We start from the raw sequence: 23,164 nt of genomic DNA, 5'->3' as shown, positions 1-23,164 counted from the left end.
ATTTTCAAATGTTTTTGCTGCCACAGGACTTTCTTCAACACAAGATTTTTGGGAATTTGAGCTACCTGTATTCCTACAAGGGGGACAAGTAGCACCTATGTGTCTCCAGCATGGCCCAGGTTTAAATTCCCATGCCCGATCCAAGGGCAGACACTGGAATTGGAAGGTTAACAGCACTGGAGGCAGCTAATCAGCCCACAGAAAACTCCGTGATGAAATAGGTCACGAAGACCCTGCAGCCGCATACACCAGAGAAATCAGCTTCATCAACTGCTCTCTCTGGCCCTCTAACCCCCTACACTTCTGTCTAATTTAAAAACCACTGAGCTTGGGTTTCATTAACAACTGGCCCTGACGCTTCTGACCAGGAATTTCAAATACCCCCCTCCCTTGTGTGTATGCAGCCTTTTCCAATCTCAAATTCTGAAACCCTGCCTTGGTTTTTGAAGACCCAGAATTTCTGAGCAGCTCAAATCATTTCTCTATTCGAACAGTGCTGAACGTTTTGAAAGGAAGGTGCAGAAAAGGACTGACAGGGACGTTGCCGGGACCTAGATGGCTTGAGTTGTAAGAGATTCTAGAATGGGACTAATTTTTCCCTGGAGCGAAGGATGTTGAGGTCTTGATGCAGGGTCTTAGCCCGAAACACTATTTATTCCACTCCATACCGTAGATGCTGCTGGACCTGCTAAATTCCTCCAAATTTTGTGTGTTGCTGAGGACCTTCAAGGTTTATAAAATCATGAGCAACAGAGATAGGGTGGATGGTCACATTCTTCCCCCCAGCATACAGTAATCTAAACTAGAGGGCACGGCATTAAGCTGAGAGAGGAAAGACTCAGAGGGGACCCAACAGACACATTGTTCTAGAGAAGGGGATGGATATACGAAACAAGATAGAGATGGGTACAATTCCAATGTCTAAAAGATATTTGGACAGGTACATGGATAGAGAAGGTTTAGAGAGGGATATGGGTAAAACACAGGTAAATGGCACGATCAGATTGAAGGGCCTATTTCCAGACAGACTTCTCTTTGAAAGCACAGCTATTTTTATTCCACTTCACAGGAGTCGGTGGCAGAGAAGTTGCCAGCAAAATCAGGTTTATTGTCAGTTTTGGGGCACTACAGAATAAGACATTAAAAATTATGAATAATATAAATAAATAGCGTGAAAGAGGAATCTGATGGCAGAGGGGAAGAAGCTGTTGAGTGTGGGCCTTCAGTCTCCTGTACTTCCTGGATAATGGTAATAAGAGGGTATATCCCAGATGCTGAGAGTCCTTTATGATAGATGCCATTAATAAATGACAATAACATTCTCAAGTGTCAGAAATGAGGCAGATATTCTTGAGATGCTGTGTAGGGTCCAAGAAGCTACATCTGGAGTTCTTCAGAAACCCTGCTCCAACTCATAAACTTGTTCCTTACACTAAGTTGGCTTCCACCTGTGTCCCAAATTCACAGCTCCCTCCTGATGAAAGCCCTCGCTCCACACCCCCCACCGCCCCACTCCACACAGAGAGAGGAGCGTCCCTCCTCAATACTCACAGCAAACATGGCCGGGCCGTACTGAAAGGTGTTGGGGAGTCCGGGCATCCCGGCGTAGTATGGCAGACTGGTGTAGCTGTAGCCAGGAGGCAAGGCCGGGTTGAGGAACGTCTGCTGGGTGGTGTGGTGGGTCTGTGTTTGGTTTTGCTGAGGCTGCGCCAGGCTGGTGGCTGGAGCCGGAGAGGAGGCATCTCCTCGTCCGAACTTGGTGAGATCTCCTGCAGAGGAGACATGTTAGACACCGCTTTAACCCCTGCCAATACATGTCAAAAATGCACCACAGACCTCCCCATCATGTTTGAACAGCCAGTTAATTCCAGCAGAAAAATTATACACGGACGGCAAAGACTGGAAAGTAGGAAGTGTAGACCAGTCGACCCCTTAAGTCTGATCCACCATTCAATACAACCATGGCCATTCTATGCAAATCTCTACCCGTCTGTAGCACTTCCCCATCATCTTCAATTCCTCTTTGTCTCCATGGGTGGCACAAATGGAGTTTTGATGTGTGGCATTACCAACCAGTGTATGTCATGATGACTGGCATCAGTACCATCAGTCATTTAGTTCTGAAGGTGCAGAGTTCTTTGGCACAGGAATGGTGGTGGTTGATTTGACAGCAGCCTGGCTGAGGGGAGTCTTGGAGCTGTCTGGGAAAATGCCAGTGAGCTGGTATGCACACTCCCTGATTGCGCACACCAGCCTGAGATGCAGTCTGGCCTGACTGCCTTATGGGGTCAACTCTCTGCAGAGCTGTCTATTCATAAGGGTCATGGACTTACCTGTCCCACTCTCAACAGGGAGACAACTTATCATCCATGCCAGGACCACCAGACTCAAAAAAAAGTTACTTTCCCCCCAGCAGGAAGGCTGATCAGCACCTCCTCCCACTAAACAAACTCATCACATTTCCCACCAGCACTATTTTATCATTTCCTATCAGTAACCTCACGTACAGACACTCCTCCACAGGGCGTCACTTTATTGACTTACAATCAATGTACATAAGCCATCTTGTGTATTTATATCATTGTTCTTTATCTTACTGTGTTTTTTTCTGTGCTGACAGGATTTGGAGTAACAATTATTTCACTCTCCTTATACTCCTGTATTGACATTGAAATTGACATTAAACGATCTTCAATCAAGACCATAAAATTTAGCCCATTGAACGTCCTCTGCCATTTAAAAATTAAAAAAAAACTCTACCCTGGTACATGTGACAATCAATGCCACGTCCAAGAGGAAACCTACAAGGGTGAATGGAGAAGCTCCACGTAAAGACAACCTGAGTCGCAACATGGACAAGGCAAAAGAGATGACTGTGGACTTCAGGAAGGCTCAGGTCAACCGCTCTCCATTGCGCCTCAATGGCTCTGCCATGGAGAGAGTGAAGAGCACACATTTCCTTGGTCTGCACATAACGATCTAAAACGGACCTACAACAGCTCCTCAGCAGTCATGGGGGCACAGCAGGATCTACACTTTCTGAGGAGATTGAAGTGTGCAAAGCTCCTCGCCTCCATCCTGGCAACTGTCTACAAGAGCGTCATTGAGACTCTCCAGTCTGGCTGTGGTACGGAAGCTATGCTGAACTCTAGAAAAGGACAGTAAAAACTGCTGAGTGGATCACCAGGATCACCCTCTCCTCTACTTGTGACATTCACCAGGAGCACTGCAGGCGAAGGGCCCAAAGCATTTTCATGATCTCTATCACCCACCACGCAATCTCTTTGACCCACTAGCTTCAGGACGGAGGTACAGAAGCATCAGGGCTAGGACTGCGAGACTGAGTAACAGCTTGTTCCTTCAGTCTGTGAGACTAAGGACTACCCTGCCACCATCGAAATCCCGTCACTAGGATGGTGAGCTGTTTACAGTTTACCTGTGCTGTCCTTTAACACATGCATTTTGAATTGTATTTATTTAGCTTACTTACATGATAATATTCTGGTTTATGGACTGCGTGTGATATCTGTTGTGTGGGTGTACCGTGGTCTGGAAGAAGGTTGTTTTGTTTGGTTGTATATATGTATGGTCAGATGACATTAAAGGTCAGGATCAAACCTGGAACCTGAGGTTGTACAGTAGTGGCTGAACCAGTTGAACCATTGCACTGGCTGAACAAGGGGGTTGACTGCCATGGGGAGAGATGAACAGACAGCAAGCCAGACTGGGCCTGGGATGCATAACTCCAGCCAGACAGCACAGAGTCAAGAGAATGGACAAATCTTCCCTTCTCCTCGCCTGCTTATCGACCTCCCTCTGCTTTCCCTCCTCTTTCCCTTTCTCCTACAGTCCACACTCTTCTCTCCTTTTACCATTTCCACCTATCACCGCCCAGCTGTTTACTTCACCCTACCTTCCCCCGTAGCTGGTCTCACCTATCATCTCCCATCTTCTACTCCATCCCCTCATCCAACCTTATTTCTGGTTCCTGCCCCCTTCCTTTCTGCCCGAAACTTTAACCGTTTGCTTTCTTACAAGATATGCTGAGCTTCTCCAGCATGTGTGTGTGTTACTCTGGGGAAGAAACCTGTTGCTAAACCAGAATGGGTGCCGATAGGAACTAAACTAACTGAATTAGATCCAAATGTGATAGGAAATCTTTCCAACAGATCAACTCCATCTCTCAGTTGTTGGGAGCTTACCAGAGTATGGGTTATTCGTCAAACTTGCTTCCCGTCCTGTAATTGGCGTGGTAGGAGTGGCAAATGGAATTCCGTAGTAATCCTGAAGGAGAGCAGACTATTAGAAAACTCGGGAACAAAGGAGACCACGGTGCTGCAGTAAATGAGACCCGCAGATCTGACCCGGGAAGACCGAGTGATCAGAACCATAATTAGATTTATTATCATTAGTCATGAAATATGCAGTTTTGTGGCAGCAGTACAGTGCAGGTATAACAAACAAGTACAAGTTATAATTTTTAAAAATTGTGTTCATGAAGACTACTTCACTACTTCTGAGTAATTGAGTGTATGTCTTCAGGCTCCTGTACTTCCTCTGTGATGGTAGTTGAAGAAGAGGGCGTGTCCTTGATGATGGATGTCGCCTTTTTGAATCACCACCTCTTGAAGATGTCCTGAGAGGTGGGGAGACAATGCCCACAATGGAGCAGACTCAGGCTACGTCTACACTATACCGGATAAATCCGTAACTGAAGTTTTTTCTCTTCGTTTTTACCCATGTCCACACTGAAACGGCGTTTTCGTCCCCCGAAAATGGAGATTTTCAGAAACGCTCTCCAGAGTGTGTAATTTTGAAAGCGCCGGATTGGGCAGAGGTAGATGGGGTAACTGGAGAAGCGCCGGATTGGGCAGAGGTAGATGGGGTAACTGGAGAAGCGCCGGATTGGGCAGAGCAGAGGTAGATGGGGTAACTGGAGAAGCGCCGGATTGGGCAGAGGTAGATGGGGTAACTGGAGAAATCTAAAATCGCTGTCATGACTTGCTGGAACAGATGGTGGCAGCAGCACGGAGTTTCATTGATTTCATGAACGCAATAGAACGCTGCTGCAGCGGAAACAGAAATAGTAAACTGCTTCCTCTTCGGTTGTCTTCTGTAGATGTGTCCTGCACATGCCCAGGAGGAGAAGATTCACTCAAGTATCCGTTTTAATGTGGACAGAGGTATTTTTAAAAACGCCTAGTGTGGACGCCTAACGTTTCTATGCGAAACCGGCGTTTTCAAAATTATTCGGTCTAGTGTGGACGTAGCCTCAGTCTACAACCTCCTGCAGCCCTTTCTGACCCTCCTTACCAGACGGTGATGGTGACACAACCAGCCAGAAATCTCTGCACTATGTATCCATAGAAATTTGCTAGTCTTTAATAACACACCAAATCTCCTCAAAGTCCTACTGAAGTGTAGCCATGGGCATGCCTTCAGGTCCCTGGAGATCACAAGGACTAGATTCTGGGTGTCAGGGCGGAGGCAGTACAGATGATCTGCTAAGGGCTAGATTTGGTATTGGACATAGCAGCCATGTCCAAAAGACATTTTGGGCAGGCATCGTGGGCACAACAGTGGACTGAAAGGTCCGTTTCTCTGCTGTACTCAAAGAGGCCTCTGCTGGTCGGGGTCAACCACAGATGCTGCGTCCTAGTTATCGACACTGTTGATACACAAGCGATATGGAGAGCTGTTGCCCATGCAGCAGCCCCCATGCCCCCTCCACGCTGCTGATGAATACAAAGGAATGGCAGAGACTGATAGTTTGGCACCAGTGGCATCGCAGGAGTTGCCAGTCAGCACTGAACTCAACGTAGGACTGCCTTAAGGACTCCAGCTCTGGACTTTTCCTCAGGTTTCCTCCTGAATGGGCATAGCAGCAGAGTAGTACAAGTTTGAGATCAGTTTTTCTTCTCTTAGATGAGCTGTCAACCATGGCCAGTGATACTACCTAATCAGAGAGACTAGTTTTAAGGAGCCAGTAACCTGCCTTACCCCTTCTCCAGTCAGAAGAAATAGTTCTGCTGGGTTTAGTAACTAAGCCACATGCGAAGGCCAGGAGCGGGACTTGGCTGCCAGAGACTATTTGAGATGCATGCCATTAGGTGCATTTAATAGGTAGTGGGAGCTTATCCCCATTACCTCCCTGGCTACGACAACATTAAGGTGCTGTACTGTTCTTTGTTCTAAGCACACCAGCTGCAGGCACCTCCCCCCCACCCCGCTACTATCGAGTCTTCAGTGGTTATCATCCTTGCTCTGTATAACCTGCAGACAAGAGTAGCATTTCACCTGTGCAGCTCCAGGACAGGGGCTCAAACAATGGCCGTGGCAGGATTGAGGTCAATTTTAAATTGTACTCATTTTTAGCTGTGGTCACGAGATAACCAAGGCTGAACTTTCTGTGCAGTAACAGTTTTAATGCCAGCAAATATGAGCAAACTAATGGTTTCCACATTGGAAGAATTTTTTTGGGGGTTAATAATTAACAAACTACAAGTGTAAAAAGAGAAAACTTTGAAACACTCAACGGGACAGGAAGCATCACTGCATGTCAGAGTCTCTGTGAAAAGAGCGGAAGATGGGGGGGAGAGAGGTGGATAGGACAAAGGGGAGTGTGCGCTCATCAACCCATTTAACTGAGTCTTGCCCTTTTACAGATGTTCCCTTTGTTACCCCTTTCTCAGTTATGAGGACTCAAAATGTTAATTCTCTCTCCACAGATGCTGCACACACAGCTGAGAGTTCCCAGTGTACCCTGTAGGAATAGAGAAAAATAAAACACTACTTACCAAGGGAAATCTTGTTTGCAGCATCTGCAAATCATCATAGCCGTACACCTGAGGCTGAAGCAAAGAGGACATTTATTTGAGATACAGCACAGTAACAGACCTTCTTGTCCAGTGAGGCCGTGGCACCTAGTTACAGCCACGTGACCAATTAACCTACTACCCGTACGACTTTGGAGCTGATTCCACAACCTATGGACTCTCCTTCAAGGTCTCTGTACTCAATATTTATGTCTTATGCCTAATGACTTATTTATCTATCATGTTTTCCTTGTTGTGTATTTGCATAATGGTTGTTTGTCCGTCTTTGGGTGTAGTTTTTTATTGATTCTATTGTATCTCTTTGAATTTACCACAAACGCCTGCAAGAAAATTAATCTCAGGGTAGCATATGACAAACTTTATTTAGAATTTCGATCTTTTCTGTGGGTGGAAACTGGAGCACTCGGAGGAAGATTAACAATATTTGTCTGAGAGCAAACTGTGTATGCCAGTGGCAGAATGTTTGCATCTTACTGGTGACCCGGTGGCTTGACCAGGCACTCTGACTCCAAACAAACTTCCCAAAAGGAGTCACTGATGTGTGTCAGATGGTAATCCATGAATGTGAGTGGGGTTCAATTGGTACGAGATCCACTCCCCAAAGCAGATCAATGCCCCTGCCTACTTTACAAGTGGAAATCTGCCTGTCCCTCGACTACCCCACAACCAAGAGGCTGTGACTGCTGTATGCAGACAGGGTTTTGGGACAAAGAGCAAAGGTACGTGTGCACCCTGACCCATCAGAGGGGATAACTTCATTCAACTCAATGCTGAAATAATCTATGGACCTATGGATTCCCTTTCAAGGGCTCTTCATCTCATGCTCTTGATATTTACTGGTTATTTATTATGTTGCTTTTGTCTTTTTGTATTTACACCTTGGCTGTTTATTTGTCTTTATTATGTGTGGATATTTATGTTGTGTTTCTTTGTATTTACCGTGAACACCCACAAGAAAGTAAATGATGTTTATGTACTTTGGACAAGCACAAGCTCAAATGGGAACTATCTTTTCTTTCAGTTAGTCCTGACGAAGGGTCTCGGCCCGAAATGTCAACTGTACTTCTTCCTATAGATGCTGCCAGGCCTGCTGCGTTCCACCAGCATTTTTGTGTGTTGCTCAAATAGGAACTGTTTGCTGGTCTTTATGGATCCAACGCCATCACCTGAAAACTCGACATCTATCTCGGACCACATTCCACTCAAATGTTAAACAAGTTAACGCATTGCTACATTGATAAGTGAGCTACAGACTCACTTTCAAGGTCTCTACAACTTATATCATTAGTATTATTTATTTATTTTATTTGCAAAATGTGTCTTTTGTACATTGATGGTCAAACTTTGTTTATGTAGTTTCCCATAAATTCTACTGTATTTATTTCCCTGTAATTGCCTGTAAGAAGATGAATCTCAAGGCAGTATAAGGCTATGAGGCTTGTCAGCTCACCTAGAATGAAAACTATTCTCAAACCTCTGTTGCCTTGCTGCTAACTCACTCAGGGGGAAGGCTTCAGGAGTAAATCCAGGAGAAATCTGGAGCTGGAGTGCCGAAGGCAGTCCTACATTGAGCCCAACACTGACTAGTGAATCCCGTGGAGCTGCTGGTGCCAAACTGTATCGGTCTCTGCCGTTGCTTTGGATTCATCAGCTGTGTGGAGAGGAGGAGCCTTCTGCATGGGCAATAGTTTGCTCTCCAATATTGTACTGATAGGCTAGAGTACTGGCATGTAACATAGACAGCTAGGACGCAACAAGTTGGTCGACCCCAACCAACGGAGGGCCCTCATATGTAGACCTACTTTGACTTAATGTATAATAGGTGCTAATTTAAGTTTGTCATGTTTGTAATGTACTCTGCTGCTGCAAAAAGCTAATTTTCATTGCATTTATGCCCTAGGTGTGTATGCCTATGACAGTAAACTTAAACAGGACTTCGACTGACTTCAGAAAGGGTTACAGCACGGATCTGCACTCATCTGCCACTATATTAGGTACATCTACTCATCAATGCAAATATCTGATTAGCCCATCATATGGCACCAACTCAATGTATGAAAGCATGAAGACATGGTCAAGGTGTTGCTTGGACTAAACATCAGAATGGGGAGAAATGTAATCTACGTGACTTTGACTGTGGAATGGTTGTTGGTGCCAGATGGGGTGGTTTGAGTATCTCAGAAACTGTTGATCTCCTGAAATTTTCATATACGAGAAACAAAAAAAAATTGTTAATGAGAGAGGTCAGAGAACGGGCAGACTGGTTCAAGCTGACAGGAAGGCGACAGTAACTCAAATTACATGTTACAACAGTGATGCGCAGAGGAGCATCTCTGAACCTTGAGGTGGATGGCTAGAGCAGCAGAAGACAATGAACATACAGAAATACACTAGGTAGTCACTTTACAGGTAGAGGAGGCAGCTAATGTAGTGGTCATTGTGTGTATTGAGCCCTGGTGTGACTGTATCTGGAAAGGACAAACCGGTGACAGACTGATTCTTGAGAGTATCTTATAAAGAGATAGTCAGCAAACTGCAGGTTGAAAGAATGAGATGATCTGATTGGGACATACAAAATCTTAAGGAGCTCACAGGGTAGATGCAGGGATGATGTTTCTCCTGGAGAGGGTGTCTAGAATCAGGGGTCAGTCATACCAAAATGGTAGTTGAGTCTTGCAGCACAGAAATAGACCCTTCGGCCCAACTGGTTCATGCTGACCAAAATTCTACCATGACCAATCCCACTTACTTATGTTTGGCCTCCATCCCTCCAATCCTTTACTACCTTTGAACTAGTCTAAATGCCTACACCCAGAGGGTGGTGAACCTTTACAATTCTCTAGCTGGCGGGGGGGGGGGGGGGGAAGAGGGGGGGCTGTGATACATGTAGAGATTTCTGCATCAAGGGAATGCGGAAGAAAGTGACCATGAGGGAAGAGGGCATCTTGGTGAAAGGTACAGGAGGCAGGAAGGGCCTACTCCTGATTTTGTTTCTTGTGCTTTTATCAGGAAAACTCTTCAAATAACTTATATTGCAAAACAAGTCCTGGTCTCGAGAACTTAACTGGCAAAATCTCAATATCCTTATCCACACTCAGTGGCCACTTTATTTGTTACCTCCTCTACATAATAAAATGGCCAGTGAGTGTATGCTCGTGGTCTTCTGCTGCTATAACCCATCTACTTCGAGGTTTGACCTGTTGTGCATTCAAAGATGCTCTTCTGCACACCACTGTTGTAACACAGGGTTATTTGAGTTACTGTCACCTTCAGGTCAGCTCCAGTCTGGCCATTCTCCTCTGACCTCACCCATTAACAAGGCATTTTCGCCCACAGAATTGCCGCTCACTCCACCATTTTCTGCAAACTTTAGAAACTGTTGTGAATGAAAATACCAAGAGATCAGCAGTTTGAGTTACTCAAACCACCCAGTCTGGCACCAACAATTGCTCCACAGTCGAAGTCAATTGGATCCCATTTCTTCCCTATTCTAAATGCTTGGTCGGAACAACAACTGAAGCTCTTAACCATGTCTGCATGCTTTAATGCACAGAGTTGCTGCCACATGATTGGTTGATTAGATATTTGCATTCGCGAGCAGGTGTACAGGTATACCCAATAAGTGGCTACTGAGTGCATGTCCCATGCTAGGCCCCCATCTATGCCCTGCATATCTGGGCTGTGATGCAGAGGAAACCAGATGAGATGGCTATTCCCACATTATCTTTACAGCCCTCGATGTTTTGAGGGCATCTGGTGTAGGTGCAGGTGAAGACATTAAGAGCTAAACTGCATCCCCCGGTGTTCTAAGTAAATTTACTTTTAAAGAATGCATGTCACCATATACTACATAGATATATTTTCTTGCAGGCACTTACATGAAATAAAGAAATACAGTGTGTAGACAGGGTGAAAAGCAGACATGCATATTTGGAGGGAGAAAGAGAAAAGCACTTGCTAATCAAGGAACTTGTATGCAAAGCATCTCACCTGATAGGCAGGCAGGAGACCAGGAGCCATAATGTATGGGTTTGGTAGCAAGGGCGGAACTCCTGGGGGAAGATTTGGAGGCGCCTTTCCTGGGAAAGACCAATAAATGTAGTGTTAAATAGCAACCAGTCACCACAGGATCAGATTCATTTAAAGATATTTTAAAAACCACAAAGTAAAGATAACAGCAAGGGATCATCCATGGTGGATGCAGTTAAGTTCCCTCAGTGGAACAATTGCTCAATGAGGCAACCCATGCCTTCAAGCAGTCACCAGAAGATGCACTGTACCTCAGTCAACCTCACTGGTCGGACCAGCCCTCTCAGAGCTCTTGCTCCTGCACCTTTGGCTTGGGCGATAAAGCAAATCTGCTGCCCTTTAGACAGAGGACACCTGCCAAGGAAATGCTATTTCCAAGGGTGATCTTCTAGAATGGACAGCAACACCAACACCAACTTGGACATTGGGAAAGGCAGAGAGATATAACAGTAGAAGAGGCACAGAGAAAAGGAGAGAGAGGGAGGGGTAAAGGAGGCAAGAGAGGGGTGGTGGGTGGGGATGGGAATGGAAAGGGGGAGGGGGAAATGGTGGTGGGGGAGACAGGAGAGAAAAAACACCCCATGGTCTAATCTGGGTGAGTTCGTGCTGCTTCTCTGGCATTGTTACCTGACGTGGTGGCCACAGAACTGCGCGAGGATACCGTCACTGTGGAGTTACTGACCAAACTAAGGCCTAGGCTGCTGCCACCTCCGAGGGTGTTGGAGACACTTGACGAGGGGGCCACTGACACTGTGCTTGCGGCCGTAGCGAAAGTGCTAGGGGGCGGGTGAAGGCTGGCATCGCTTTCCACACTTGTGTGCTGAGAGTGGGTGAGAAAAGCACATTCAAAAAGGAAAACAATTAGTCATGCTACGTTCTCATGACAAAGCCCGGTAACAATGTATGGCAGCGAACACAGTCCTCAACCCCTTAGAATGTTCAGCCATTCCCAAAGTCCAACGCCAATCAAGACATAGGAACAGAATTCGGCCACTCGGCCCATTGAGTCTACTCTGCTGTTCCATTTTTGCTGAATTATTTTTCCTTTAATCCCATTGTCCTGCCTTCTCTCTGCAACCTTTGATGCCCTTATTCATCTAAAATCTATCAACCTTTGCTTTAAATATACCCAGTGACTTGGCCTATACAGGTTGTCTGTGCCAATGAATTCCACAGATTCACCTTAACACAAAAATTGCTGGATGTCCTCAGTGGTTGAGACATAATTGGACAGTTGATGTTTCCCGTTGAGACCTTTCATCAGGAAGGAAATATAGCCAGTATAAAAAGGTAGGGGGTGGAGCAAAAGATGGCAGGTGTGAGAAGGATCCAGGAAAAGGAACGGGTGATCGATAGTTAAATAATGTGATATTTATTTTTTAGCGATTCTGTGTGGAATAGGTCCTTCTGGCCCTTCGAGCTGCACTGTCCAGCAACCCCTGATTTAACCATTTCCTAATCACGGGACAATTTACACTGACCGATTAACCTATTAAGTGGTATGTCTTTGGAATGTGGGAGGGAACTGGAGCACCCGGAGGAAACTCACATATTCCAAAGGACATACAGACTGCTTGGAGATGACATGGAATTGAACTCCAAACTCCGACGCCCCGAGCTGTAATGGTATCTCCGTCTGCTGGGAAGTGTAGGTGGAAGTGACAAAGGGTGGGTGAGTGAGCAGATTCAGAAGCACACTAGGACCAAGGGGATTCCATTTCTAGGAGCCAGCCCAATATGCCTTGGGACTGAGGGTCCGTTTTACACGTATTGTGAATTTGCTGTGGTGTGTAAGTGGTTGGAAGTATTTGTAGTCCATTGCAGTGACAGGGTAATGGGGGTGTGTGGGGGGGGGGGGGGGGGGTAACTAGAATGGTTGATCAGATTAACTGCCAGGGAAAGAAACTTTTAAGATGCCATGAAATTTTTGTTTTAATGGTCCCACAGCACTTTTCAGGGCGTTTTTGGAAAAGGCAGTTTGCTGGGTGGCTTGCTTGCCCGCTACTTTGTCCTGCAGTGATGGTAGACGGCAGCCAATGACCTTATCAGTGGACCTGACGGCTCTCTGCAGTTTTTGCATAGTGCAAGAGGGTGCTGCACCAGTAATGGCTGATGTGAGGGTGCTCCTTATGATGGCAGTGTAGAATTGCACCAGTATGTTCTGAGAAAGGTGGAATTTTACCAAGTGCTACAAGATATGGTTCTCAGAGGTATCCCTATACCACTTTCTTAAGGCGAGAAATCAAGCTGCTAACGACACCATGTACTCCAAGGTGTAATTTACTACCAGAATTACTGAGATTATGTTTTCCCCAAAATCAGAGGCTCCACTGAGGCCAGTCTAGATTGTATGCACAGGAGGTCAGACTCCAGTGACTGTGGGGCTTGTTTGAGGGAGGAATAGTCTATGTACCTTTGCATTTCTCCAAACACACACATTTTCACTGAGCATTGCTGCTTTCTTTCACTGCCTACCCAGTCCCCTGCCTTCATTAACTGCATGTGGTCACACAATCCCCAGTTTCATAACCTTTAATTTAAAGTTGTTTTTGTAGCTAAATTGACAAAAATGATGCAATGCAAGGAAGGAAAAATGCAACGGCATTTTGATTTTAGGCAAAGTGCATCATAATTCAAGATTGTTTAATGTCATTCCCGGTACACAGTATAAAGGAGACAAAATAACTGTTACTCCTGATGCTCTGCAGCACAAAAACACAGGAAGACAGCAGTAATGCATACAAATATATAAGATAGCTTACATACACTGATTGTATGTCCATGAATTACACTAGGTACAGGAGTGTCTGTACATAAGGTGACTGACAGGAAATGATAAAACAGTGGTGGTTGGGGGTGTGGGTTAGTGGGCGGAGGTGATCAGCCTTACTCCTTATGGAAAATAAGTGATTTTGAGTCTGGTGGTCCTGGTGTGATGCTACATAGCCTCCTCTGGTGGGCAGGATCCTTCATGGTGATACTGGCCCCTTTTCCCACACCTTTCTATATATTTTGAGGTTACTATTCTAGTTTTCAAATCCCACCGTCTCCTTGTGCCTTCAGCTGCTTCATACCCCTCCCACTCTTTGGCCTTCTTCTAATTCTGTTGCTCATCCTTTGGTGGCGATACCTTCTGCTGTCTGGGCCTTGAGCTCTAAATTCCCTCCTTAAACCTCTCCATTTTGCTCCCCAGCCTGCACCACACACATGTTTAAGGCTGAACTGCCCATCTGGCCACTGGATCATCACAAGAGACATTAATTCCTGGGGCAAGGTTGTATCACGAGCGGTTATAGAAGTTGGAACCAACACATATGAATGAGGGACAATCTCACTGAATCATTTAGGGTTATGTCAGGGTACATATTTGGAGAGGTTCTGCCTGTGATAAAATCTCACATCAGCAGACACAGCTACAAGGTTGGTTTAAAACTGAGTGCACAGAGGTTTCTCATAGAGGGTGGTGCATCTGGTTACAAAATTATGACCAGGGCAGGGCAGGAAAGTCTTGAGAGCACAGGGAGAGGGGAAAATTTAAAGGAGATTGAAGGGGGCAAGATTTCCCCCAGTGTGTGGAGGACATCTGGAATGAGTGAGAGGGAATGATGGAGGTAGATACGATCATAACTCTTAAAAGGCTTTTGGACAGCTACTTAGAATTAGATTGACTAATCGCACATACATCGAAACATTTATTTTACAGGCGTCCCCTGCTTTTCGAACGTTCGCTTTACATCAACTCGCTGTTACGAAAGACCTACATTAGTTACCTGTTTTTGCTAACAGAAGGTGTTTTCACTGTTATGAAAAAAGGCAGTGCGTGTGCTGAGCAGCCAAGTTCCTCCCCGGAACTGCATTCTAGCCGGCATTGCTTAAACACGTGCCTGTGAGCATCTGTGCTTTATGTCGATTTATTTTGTGCATCCGTTAGCAAGATGAGTTCTAAGGTACCGGAAAAGCCTAAAAGAGCGCGTAAGGGTGTTACATTCAGCATAAAACTAGACATAATTAAGCGTTTTGATCGTGGTGAACGAAGTAAGGACATAGTGAGTTTGGCTAAGGGTTTGTAGAAGTTGAAGATGATGATGTTGAAGAAGTTTTGGCATCCCACGACCAAGAACTGATAGATGAAGAGCTGATGAAGAGGAAAGGATAACAATTGAAGTCGGACGCAGTAGCGAACAGCCCGAAAGTGAAGTCGTCCAGGAACTGAATGTGAAGCAATTGCGTGAAATTTTCGCTGTGATTGACAATGCTGCAATGATTGCAGAAAAGTATGACTTTAACTTTGAAAGAGTACGTAGGCTTAGGGCATATTTGCAGGACAGTTTGAGTGCTTACAAAGAACTCTATGATAGAAAAATGCGCGAGGCTACGCAGTCAAGCATACTGTCGTTTTCCAATCCTTCCACATCAGCCGCAGCAGACGACGAAACTTGACCTTCTACACTGAAGCAGGCAGACATAGAAGAAAGTGACCTGCCTTCCCCGATGGAAACAGACGACGATGAGATGATACCCCAGTCTCCTCTACCTCCCACCACCCCAACCTCCGACAACTCAGCCTAACACACCATCATCAGTGTGCTCCGGATTCCGGTAAGTGTATTTTTATGTGTTATTCAGTAGCTTCATAGCTTAAGGGTTACTGGAAAGAGTGTTTCTGCCGGGAGCAGCTTGCGCCGTGTGTTTTTGCTGCGAGTGCTGCCGAGAGCGCTTGCGTGAGACTTTCGCTGCGGTGGACAGTGCTGCAGTAATTGCAGAAAAGTATTCCTGCATTATATAGGCTGTGTATTTATCAGATCATTCCTGCTTTTACTATATGTTACTGTTATTTTAGGTTTTATATGTTATTTGGCATGATTTGGTAGGTTATTTTTTGGGTCTGTGAACGCTCACAAAATTTTCCCGTATAAACAAATGGTAATTGCTTCTTCGCTTTACGACATTCCGGCTTACGAACCGTTTCAAAGGAACGCTCTACCTTCAAATAGCGGGGGAAACCTGTATTTAGAGACGTGGAACAGGCCGTTTCAGCTCAGAGCCACACCACTCAGCAACCCATCTATTATCAACAGCTCAGTCACGGGACAATTTACGATGATCAATTAACCTACTATCCAGTACGCCTTTGTACTGCGGGAGGAAACCCACACACTCACAGGAAGGAAGTAAAACTTCATACCGAGGTCACCAGAATTGAACTCTGAAATATGAGGTAGGGGTGTAATAGGACCAGTATCGATATGCACCAGGGTCAGCATGGACAAGATGGGCCGAAGGACCCACTTCTGTGCTATAGATTTGTATGACTGCACTCTGGACGATGGTGCATCAGTGGGAGTGTGGTAGTTAACGAGGAAGTAAATAGATTTGTGAAAGATCAGGGAATTGATGGCCAAGGGAAACAGGCACAGAAGCGGGGCCAGCAATAGATTGGCTGCGATCTCGACATGGAAATGGTCAGATGTCAAGCTGGCGCGGACAGTGTTCAGGGACCCTGTCATCACAGAGTCCGGAACTCCAGTCCTCATTGGTGAGCTCTGGGGTCGATCCTGAAGATCGAAGGTCGATTGAACGTCTGGGCTGCGCCACCACAGTAGCACAGCGGTTATGATGCCATTACAGCTCGGGGTATTGGAATTCTGGCCCCACCTGTATGTACCTGAGCACATGGGTTTCCTCCGGGTTCTCCAGTTTCCGCACCAGTCCAAAGATAAACCGGTTAGTAGATTAATCAGACATTGTAAATTGTCCCATGATTAGGCTGGGGTTAAATGGGGGTTTCTGGGCAGTACAGCTTGAGAGGCCGGTTCTGCGCTGTATCTCTAAGTAAGTAAATAAATAAAGCCCAATGGTTGATCGGAAGTCTGGATCAAAGCACGAAGGTCGATTGAAAGCCTGGAAATCAGGATTTGATGGCCGGGGCTACAAGTCTGTGACTCCGCTGGTGAAGTCAAAGGCCCAATGCCTGCCAATCCATGAGTCCACTGGTGGCTGGAAATGGCCTGTGCAGGGGTTAGAGGCTTGTTTTGCTCTTGCTTGGTATCTTTATTTATTTATTTTATTTATAGATACTGCGTGGAATTGGACCTTCCGGAACTTCAGTCTGTGCTGTCAGTTACCCACCGCTTTAACCCTAATCACAGGACAATTTACAATAGCCAATTAAGCTACTAACCCACAAGTCTTCAGAATGTGGGGAAAAACCGGTGCACCCGAAGGAAATGCACACACACACACACACACACGGGGAGAACGTACAAACTTCTTACAGAGCGACCTACGAAGCTTCGAGCTACAATAATGTTAACAGGCACGGTAGGTATACTATACCGCCACCGGAATCTGGCACCTAGGTTCTGTTGGTTGTTTACACAAACGACTGCTTCTATTTCTCGTATCCACCCACTAATGCACCCCTCCACAACCCTCACTACTTTATCATTCCTGTCAGTCAGGTTGTGTACAGAAACTCCTGTGTCCCGCGTCACTTTCTGGGCTTACAATTTTATGTATTTATATTTATTTTGTAATATTTTTTCTGTACTGCAGATCCAGAGTAACAATCATTTTGTTCTCCTTTACACTTGTGTGCCCATTAAACACACACCGTGCCTAGAAAGAATAGTTCTTAAACATGTCAGTTGTACATGATTGTGTTCAAAAAGCAGCAAGACAATTCAGAACTGCTTTGCTCACTGCGGTTTCAAACATTCAGGCTTGGAGATGAGTGAAACAGCTGTGAGTGAAAATTAAACAATTTCACTACTTCATCAAGTTAGGAACTATGAAGAATTTGATGGAATTGACAATATTACAATGAAAATGAAGATTTGGAGGATGCAATTGTCAGAAGTATTATATGAAAACATATAACTGCACTGACTTTGTTCATTTACAGTCAATCAAAAGAACACAACAGTGTACACTGGGTGAATTCCTCTGTTAGGAATTACAGTTTTATAGTTCCGTAGTAGCACTGGTGGTGTTCTCACTTATATGCACATTTGCATCCACGAGGTGTGCCAGTGTAAACAAAATGGCCAGAGTATAAATTTACATGTATTGGGAATTTACAGTGCTGCGATGGTCAAGGCACAAAATGTAACTAAATTTAACACTGAACAGTTATGAAGAATAAAAATCTATAAAAATAACATCAGAAGTACATTAGTGCAATAAAATATGCATAATTACATAAATACCAGCATGTATTTACAATGTAAACAGCATTTTAAAGTGTTTTACAGCGCTGAACCATAAATAATTGGGGGCTCTGCACTGTAAACATTTGTTCTTTTCTCCAGCTCAGCACTACTGTTCTGTGAGAACACCAGGAGACCATTTATGGGTAAACACTTCAATGGGACAAGTCACCATTCTGGCAACAGAGATGTATGCCAGCGACGCCAAGGGTTTTGACAGAAGTGTCATGCACCTCCCGGCAGCCAGGTGGCGATCAGCAGAGGGAAAACAAAGGGAATTCACTTTGGACTTACCAGGTGGGTTGATGTTGAAGTGCGTGCTGAGGAAGAGGAGAGGTTGCTGTTCTGTTGAGTAGACGGAGTACTGAGGGGGCAAGAAAAGAGAAAACTTATTCTGTAAAGCCACACCAGCACAGTGCACTGTCAACTCCAGCTGTTCTCTTGTTGAAGATTAGCCTGCCATTCACATCAAGATGCAATGAAACACCTTGTTTGCATAAACAGTATAAATGGTAATAATACATAATAAAACGAGTGCTAAACAGCAGATAAAGTAGCCTAAAGTAGTGCGTTAAGAATTGCTGAAGAGAGACTGGTCATCCACACTACAGGACGTTGTGGCTTTGGACAGGGTGCAAATGAGGTTTACCAGGATGCTGCCTGGATTAGAAGGAATGTGCTTTCACAAACTTGAGCTGTTTTCTATGGAGCAGCACAGCCTGAGGGGAGATCTGAGAGAGGTTTATAAGATTATGAGAGGCATAGATAGAGCAGACAGACAATATCTTTTTCCCAGGGTTGAAATGTCTAATACCAGAGGGCATGCATTTAAGCTGAGAGGAGGTAATTTCAAAGGAAAAATGAGGGGCGTTTTTTTTTTACAGTGGTGGGTGCCTGGAATGCGCTGCCTGAGGTAGCTTGAGATTTTTAAGATACATTTAGGTAAGCACATGAATGGGAGAAAAATGGAAAGATATGGACATTGTGTAGGCAGAAGTAGTTTAGTTGGCCATTTGATTACTAATTTAATTGGTTTGGCACAATTTGTGGGCTGAAGGCCCTGTTCCTGTGTTGTAACTGTTCTACGTTCTGGATAATCATTGGGCAGGAGGAACAGAAGCCTGAAGTAACACACCACAGTTCAGGAACAGCTAATTCCCTTCAGCCAGTTGGTTCCTGAACCAACCATCACAATCCTAAATCACTGCCTCGGTACATCAACACTGTAATAACTGTGTACTAAAATTGACTTTCTTGTTCTAATTTAGTTTTTTTTTAATTAAATGTGTGCACAACCTAGATTTATGTTTTTCCTGTGAATACTGTGTACCTAATGCTATGCACCTGCGATGGAAAAAGTAAGCACTCCACTGCCCTAGCTACGAGACCACAAACTTGACTTTCGAGTCTCTGGTCGTGTCAACTGTATGAGAACATTGCATTCCAGGAAAAGGGTGCGAAAGAGGTGATCAGGTTTGGGAGTTTGATAGTAGTGGTGAATAAGTCCGGATGCCCGGGCTTTCAAATTCCTGATCTTCACACAGAAGGTAGAAGAAAGAAAAGGGAATGGCCAGGTTGGTAAGATTTATGTGTTATTCTGTTGTACGCCTACCGTTCCCTTTCTCACACTGAAATCAAGAGAAAGGGCTCTCCCTTCCAACCATTAGAAATGCTTATCAGAAGCACTGCATACACAGGGCCCTTAGCATTGTCAATGATCCCCCCCACCCCCCCAACAATCTCTTTGACCCGACCATCAGGCAGGAGGAACTACAGCATTAGGACAAGGACTGTTATGATGGGAAACTGCTTCTTCCCCCACCAGAAATAATACTGAACTCCCTGTCACCACCCATCATGCATGGAGTGCAAGTAACATTACATGGTTTACTTTTTAAACTTGTATGATATATGCACCATATTATTTGTGGTAATATTGCTTTGTGTTATGTGCGTGAGTTATATTTACTGCGTTGTGCACCTTGGTTGTTCTGTTTGGCGGAATACATGACAATAAACTAAATTTGCACTGAAAGTGAGAGGGAATGTCAATGTTAAATCAGAATGGGAGTCCATCAAGTGGTCTGGGGATCCTGTTATAATTTACATGCTTCCAGGGAGGGGAACAGGAGTTTCCCTGGAACCACCACTGTAGAAATGTTTGCAGGAAAAATTCCACAGGGCGAGGGGGGGAGGGGCGGCAATACAGGCTTGTTGAAGCTGAAACAAGCCGCTCACCTGCTCTGCTGTGCGTTGGTAGTGCTTGGGAGCTCCTCGCTGTGGCTAAGGCTGGCCAGCGCTGCAGGGTGCTGGCTATTTGACGTTAGTAGCGACGATGCAGATACTGCATTCGAGAGTGAAGCCATACTGGGCACTGCGGACGAGTCGGACTTCACTGCAGAACCAGCTGCAGCTGCGGGAAACAGTAGACAATAATAATGAAAGGGCCAGGTTGTACATGCAAGTGGCCATTCCTTCCAACATTCCACACACCCATCTCTCTGTGTAAAAGAAACTTACTTCTGACATCCCCCTCTATACTTCCCTCTAATCACCTTAAGGTTAGCCATTTTCACCCTGGGAAAACATCTCTGGCTGTCCACTCAATCTATGCCTCTTCCCATCTCGTACACCTCTATCAAGTCACTCAACTTATCCTCACAAGACATGCTCTCCAATCCATGCAGCAACCTGATAAATCACCTCTGCACACTCCGAAGCTTCTATGAGTTCCTATAAAGAGGTGACCAGAACTGAACACAATATTCCAAGTGTGGTCTAACCAGGGTTTTATAGAGCTGCAGCATTATCTCGCAGTTCTTGAACTCAAATCACTTGAGTAATGAAGGCCAACACACCATATTCCTGCTTAACCCATCCTATCAACATTCGAGGGATCTATGGACGTAGACTCTGAGAACCCTCAGTCCCTCATACTGCTAAGAATCCTGTCATTAATACTGTTCAACCTTCCAAAAGGAATCACTTCACTTTTCTGGATTGAACTCCATCCGCCACTTCTCAGCCCAGCTCAGCATCCCATCAATGTCCCGTTGTAACCTACAACAACCTTCTACACGCTAGATTTCACGCCATCTCCCCTCTGATTCCTCATCCAAGTCTTGTTAAGCTTAGTAAGATCATAGTTGATCCTGCATCTCAGCAGCACTTTGCTGCACTAAGTTCAGTCTCTGGGTTAACTGATCTGAAAGCTTGTGGAGCTGTGTCTATGACAGAGAGGCTGGGTGAGGGTGCAGGGAAAGAGTTTAAATATTCCAACTAGACCTTTAAAGTTGAAAGTCAGAAACATGTCTCCAAATTTCTGTCAAAAACCTGGTGAAAATGATTGTTCGCTTAAGATATTAACGAATGCAGATTTAGATCACCAAACACAGTGATCAGGAACAAAATGCCATTTAGTTTCTTATTGGGGTGCCATGGCAGCATTGCGGTTATCGTGATGCTAATACAACATGGGGCAGTGTTTGGGAGTTCAATGCTAGCATCCTCTGTAAGGAATCCCTGTGGAATGAGTGGTTTTCTCCGGGTGCTCCGGTTTACTCAACAATCCAAAGATGTACCAGGTACTAACAAACACAGAGTCGTATCACCAATAAGGTCATCAGAAACAAAATGTTGGGTTTTTAAACTCAGAAAGTGCTCTGCAGGCTAGGCAGTTTCTGTGAAAAGGGAAACAGTTAACACTTTCAGGTTGACCTAAAACAGATGGGGCTTGTCAGCCTGTTTGGCAGCTCATCTAGAAGGAAAAACTCTGATCTCATACTTCTACTGCCTTGAAGCTACACTCACGGGGAAGGGAAGCCAAGACCCAAAACGTTACTTTTGTTTTTCTCTTTCCACGGATGCTGCTAGACTGGCTGAGTACTTCACTTTGTTTTAAAGGAAATAGGACAGGTTTGGAAGACCTGAAGGGCTTGGGTTCGGAATCAAGACAGAACGGATGGCTCAGCGTTTAACTGGAGGTTGCGTGATTGTGTGGGCAAAGCAGGAAGAACTAACGTCTGTTACTTCCTCCAACCAACCACCCCTCCCAACACACCCGACACTTATTTAGGCAGTGTAATATTTTTAACTTCACACTACGATGAAATATTAATCCCTGGCTCACACTACACACTTACTGAGTGGTTTCAGCAGTGACTATAATGTGGACAACACAGGAAAGACCAACATTATTTGCCCATGCATAAATGCCCTTTAGAAAGGAAGCAGCGAATTGCCCTCTTGCATTCCCTGGGTGAAGATCAGTTCTGGGTTTGGAGTCAACAATGAAGGATATTTCCAGGTCAGAGTTGTGCGTGACTTGAAGGGGAGCCTGAAGACGGTGCCCCTCTGGGCAGGTGGCCTTTGTCTTTGGTGGTAGTGGTCACAGGCTGAGGCTGTCTGAGCAGCCTAGATGGACAGCATTAAACCTAACAGCCATGAACAATCAGAGTTGTAGAGCACTACAGCAAAGAAACAGGCCCTTTGGCCCACCAAGTCTGTGTCAAACTTATTTTGCATAGACCAAACAAGCCACACCAGGGCCACAGCCCTCCATACCAGTCCCAAAGTAGTTATCCAAATTTCTCTTAAATATCAACATCGAACCCATATCCACCACTTCTGCTCACAGCTCGTTCCACACTCTTACCACCCTCTAGATGTAGTCTCACCCAACCTCCACGGAAAAAGCCTGCTTGTACCCTATCTAATCCCCTCATAACGCTTGTATACCTCTGTCAAATCTCCCCTCAATTTTATACGAGCTAGGGCATAAAGCCCAAACCTATTCAACCTTTTGCAATAACTCAGGTCCTCAAGTCCCAGCAATATCCTTGTAAATTTTCTCTGTACTCTTCAAATTTTATTGCTATCTTTCTTGTAAGTAGGTGCCTAGAAATGCACACAATACTCCTAATTTGGTCCCACCATGTTAACAGTACTTCAGCATAATACCCTAACTCCGGCACTCAGTGCTCTGACTTATGAAATCTGCTGGAAGAACTCAGTGGGCTGAAAGAAATTAATGTTTCAGGTTGAAACTCTATTCCAGGGCAAGTAATCAGAGTGGGGCAAGAGAAACAGAAC

General features: G+C 45.1%; 1 protein-coding gene across 8 annotated transcripts in view; it reads right to left on the bottom strand.

The window, feature by feature from the left end:
- ubap2l (ubiquitin associated protein 2-like) overlaps positions 1-23,164 on the bottom strand; it is a 136,218-nt gene that overhangs the window by 14,365 nt on the left and 98,689 nt on the right. For all 8 annotated transcript variants that reach the window (XM_073061092.1, XM_073061093.1, XM_073061096.1 and 5 more), the window contains 7 exons: positions 20,312-20,486; positions 18,368-18,437; positions 11,493-11,685; positions 10,827-10,915; positions 6,798-6,851; positions 4,203-4,284; positions 1,552-1,769 (listed from right to left, as the gene is read on the bottom strand). In XM_073061092.1, coding sequence (XP_072917193.1) covers positions 1,552-1,769; positions 4,203-4,284; positions 6,798-6,851; positions 10,827-10,915; positions 11,493-11,685; positions 18,368-18,437; positions 20,312-20,486 — 881 coding nt within the window. The remainder of the gene's footprint in view (positions 1-1,551; positions 1,770-4,202; positions 4,285-6,797; positions 6,852-10,826; positions 10,916-11,492; positions 11,686-18,367; positions 18,438-20,311; positions 20,487-23,164) is intronic.

This window comes from Hemitrygon akajei, chromosome 11, assembly GCF_048418815.1.
Source record: "Hemitrygon akajei chromosome 11, sHemAka1.3, whole genome shotgun sequence".
Classification (NCBI taxonomy): domain Eukaryota; kingdom Metazoa; phylum Chordata; class Chondrichthyes; order Myliobatiformes; family Dasyatidae; genus Hemitrygon; species Hemitrygon akajei.
Note: the sequence above shows the minus strand (reverse complement) of the source record. Positions and strands in the feature narration are given on the sequence as shown.